Raw genomic sequence first — 3,749 nt, 5'->3', positions numbered from 1 at the left:
CCCAAGTGCATAATGAACAACTTCACAAGTTTAGAAATAACTTCTGTTCAGATTTTTTGAAGATGCAGATACAGTAAACAACAGCCCAAGACGCACGACCTGAACTTGTTGTCCTACCATAAACACTTGACTTGAGATAAACATAGCATGTGTGACTCACTACGCAATTTGACGGTATGCCTGAGCTGCAGCGCGTAAGACGAGCCTATAAATTGAGGAGTGCTTTTGGAAAAGTGCAGTACCCTGAAACAGCAAGGAGGAAAACACAACAGGATTAAAAAATTGAGGATTAATTTTTATTTTTGAGGTCATATATTGGATTACATTTTTTCTACAAAATTCCAAGAGGTAAATATACAGATGAATTGCTTGATATATGACAGAATAAGAGCATTTAGTAATTTAACCTACACTTGACTATATAGCCTGCACTTATAGATGTATTTTTGTGACAATTTGTTTTACAAGTCACTAGGTCATTTTGTTAAAATTGGTTTAAATTTAAATAGAAGTAGCAACAGTAGGTCTACTTGATGGTAAAATAAGGAGAAATGGTACCTATGGTAGGACTAGCAGCAACTGTAATGAGTGGTAGCATTTTAAGTTGTAAAAGATAAGTTACCATATTTCATGCCAGCTAAAGTCATACTTTACCATCATTATAGTCATGATCATAATCATCGATGAAAGTTTATTGATGTTCACAGGTAGTGGCATGCTGCTTTGCTGTCTCCAGGCAGATTTTATGGACCAAGGCATTTCATCAGTAAAACACCTCCAAACAAGAAGTTTACCTGTGAAAGAGACTTGAAGATTCTCCTCATCAATATCGCTCACTGACAGGTACTACATCCCACTGAGAGTAGCACTGTATGAGAAAACCTTAGCAAATAAATCAAAGCATGTCCCACTTAGCATTGGATGACAGTGATTGACAGCACCATTTTCTGTATAGCTACAATGAAAGTTCACTATGTCAGTTTGGATGAACATACTATGCTAGTAGCAGTAATCTTCACCAGACAAGTCATGTGCAAATACATATATAATGGAATGGAATGTTGATATGCAAGTGGTCACCTGTCCTTCATGAAAATACCTCTGTGTGATGTGATATAGTATCCAATCATTATCTCTGTGTCCTGTCCCCTCTGGTAACCACAGAGTTGCTCAGCTGGCTGATCCTTGTTGTTCGACTGTTGAATTGATTGTCTTGAACTCAAGCAACACATCTCCGGCACAGCTATGGTTGGAATAAAACCCACAGACCTGGCGCCAACGACGGCTGTCAAGTTTGTTGGTGCAGGCACAGCAGCCTGCATCGCTGACCTTGTGACCTTCCCCTTGGATACTGCCAAAGTCAGACTACAGGTGAGGGGCGTGGATGGATGAGAGGCAGGCTAGGTGGCCTTGATTAAAACTGAACATTAAATCTGCACAAATCAGTTAAAATGTAGATTGAATGTGAGAAAGCGCAAGTCATGGTGAACATCCCCCAGTCAGGTGTAAGCAATCCTATCTACTTTGTATTCCAGATTCAAGGGGAGGCTCAGTTGGGGCATGGGGCCCAGGCTGTGAGGTATCGGGGCGTGTTTGGTACCATCACCACCATGGTGCGTACGGAGGGGGCCAGGAGCCTCTACAGCGGGCTGGTGGCAGGGCTCCAGAGGCAGATGAGCTTCGCCTCCGTCCGTATCGGCCTCTATGACTCCATGAAGCAGTTCTACACTCATGGCTCTGACAGTAAGTTTTAAAACCCCTATATAACCTTATAACCTCACTTGTGCTGACCTCTATCTTATACACTTAATTTATTGGGGACCCATAACTAACTGTGCACACCTTTCTTCAGGTGCTAGCATCGTTACTCGGCTCATGGCAGGCTGCACCACAGGGGCAATGGCTGTGATGTTTGCTCAGCCCACAGACGTGGTCAAGGTGCGTTTCCAGGCTCAAGTACGTCTGGCTGACGGGGTGAAGAGATACAACGGTACTATGGACGCTTATCGGTCCATCGCCCGAGATGAAGGGGTGCGGGGCCTTTGGAAAGGTTGGTAGCAATCTCACAGTCAGAAAGGAAAAATGCCTGACCTGAAAATATTAGAGCAACTAAGAACAAAACACTTACTTAAATCTATGTTCCTCTGTTCTAGGCTGCATGCCGAATATAACACGCAATGCCATTGTGAATTGTTGCGAGCTGGTCACCTACGACATCATCAAGGAACTCATATTGAAGTACGACCTAATGACAGGTAAGGTTACTCTCTAGTTTTGACCTAGAACTGTGTTACATAACATATTAATGTAGCTATGTAATGTCAATGTAATGTATGTTTGATATTTCTCCCCCAGATAACCTTCCATGCCACTTCACGGCTGCGCTCGGTGCAGGGTTCTGTACCACCATTGTCGCATCACCAGTAGATGTGGTTAAGACCAGATTCATGAATTCAACGTCAGGCCAGTACAGCAGCGCAATGAACTGTGCCTACACTATGGTGACTAAGGAGGGGCCAACAGCCTTCTACAAGGGGTAAGAGTTTGATCATTAAGGCTTGCTAGAAAACACTTTGAATGATATTATCCTAGATTAGCATGGAAAACTGCTGCACCCGCTGTAACATCTGCTAAACTGTGTACGTGACTAATAAACTTTGATTTGAAAACACCTGTCTGCTACACAGCTATAACAGCATCTCCTTTCCACTCTCTCACAGGTTTGTGCCCTCCTTCCTGCGACTGGGGTCCTGGAACATTGTGATGTTTGTGTCTTATGAGCAGATCAAGAGGGCTATGATGAGAACAAAGGCCTCCTGGGAGTCACCATTCTGATTTTGTGTTATTTTTCTAATGTTTCTCTGGACTGAGCCTTGCAGGCCTGAAGGCTTCACCACAGCACAGTGGAAATCACGCCTGTTCTCCCCCATTGTTCCATGAAATGGATTTCTGGAGTGGGCTTCTAACAGTGGTGACATATATTCATTTTTAAAGCCAGAGAGTCAGATATGTAGGATTCACAGGAGGTAGGTGGCACCTTAATTGGGGAGGACAGGCTCCTGGTAATGGCTGGAGCGGAATGGTATCAATACATCCAACACATGGTTTCCATGTGTTTGATGCCATTCCATTTGCTCCATTCCAGACATTATTATGCTCCGTCCTCCCATCAGCAGCCTCCTGTGGTAGGATTATCCACCACTATACATGTTAAGGTGTAAGGCCCAAATGGGGCCCATGTGAAATGGTCTGGTAGCAAATGGCCTGTGAAACAATGGCCACTTTTAGATAGTAGAGCGGAGCCATAGACCGTTCCTCTTATTCTCCCTCATTCTTTTCCTTTGACTGTGTAAAGAAATGTTTACAGTTTTGCGCTTATGATGAAGTTGTTTATATTTCTATGTATTATTTGTTTACATGTGGCATTTTCTTGGTTTATCGCTGGTCGATAACTCATAATCAGGTCATGAATTATGTATATTCCAATGCAAATGCAATACATTCGGTTGACCTAAAACATAAATAAAGCTGCACTTTTTTCCCCGATTGGGTTGCCTTTTTAGACCTAAAACGACATTCTAAATGGTAGAGAAGTATAGAACTAACCTCACTTGCAGCTCTTTATCTAATGGGATCAATCTTCTCTCTGTGAAATTCAATTTTGACCACTGAAAAAAAAAATGGGCGTGTAAGTGGGGCAGAGACTTTACTCGATACACACCTGCTTTCTTTTACAAAATTGAGCATCT

The 3,749-nt window shown here is 42.7% G+C and overlaps 1 protein-coding gene across 2 annotated transcripts; it reads left to right on the top strand.

The window, feature by feature from the left end:
• The first annotated feature begins 219 nt into the window (after positions 1–219).
• Positions 220–3,546, top strand: LOC115154495 (mitochondrial uncoupling protein 2). Of its 2 annotated transcripts, none has more exons than XM_029700768.1 (8): positions 220–348; positions 708–843; positions 1,165–1,371; positions 1,536–1,743; positions 1,853–2,050; positions 2,154–2,255; positions 2,356–2,536; positions 2,721–3,546. In XM_029700768.1, the coding sequence occupies exons 3-8, from the start codon at positions 1,246–1,248 to the stop codon at positions 2,833–2,835; spliced, it is 930 nt and encodes a 309-aa protein (XP_029556628.1). In that variant the 5' UTR covers positions 220–348; positions 708–843; positions 1,165–1,245; the 3' UTR covers positions 2,836–3,546. The 2 variants fall into 2 exon arrangements, with proteins under 2 accessions (XP_029556628.1, XP_029556629.1); XM_029700769.1 differs by having other exon boundaries at positions 232–348; positions 737–843.
• The last annotated feature ends 203 nt before the right edge of the window (positions 3,547–3,749 follow it).

Source organism: Salmo trutta, chromosome 19 (assembly GCF_901001165.1).
Source record: "Salmo trutta chromosome 19, fSalTru1.1, whole genome shotgun sequence".
Taxonomy (NCBI): Eukaryota; Metazoa; Chordata; class Actinopteri; order Salmoniformes; family Salmonidae; genus Salmo; species Salmo trutta.
The sequence above is the reverse complement of the archived record's forward strand: the minus strand, read 5'-3'. Positions and strand labels throughout refer to the sequence as shown.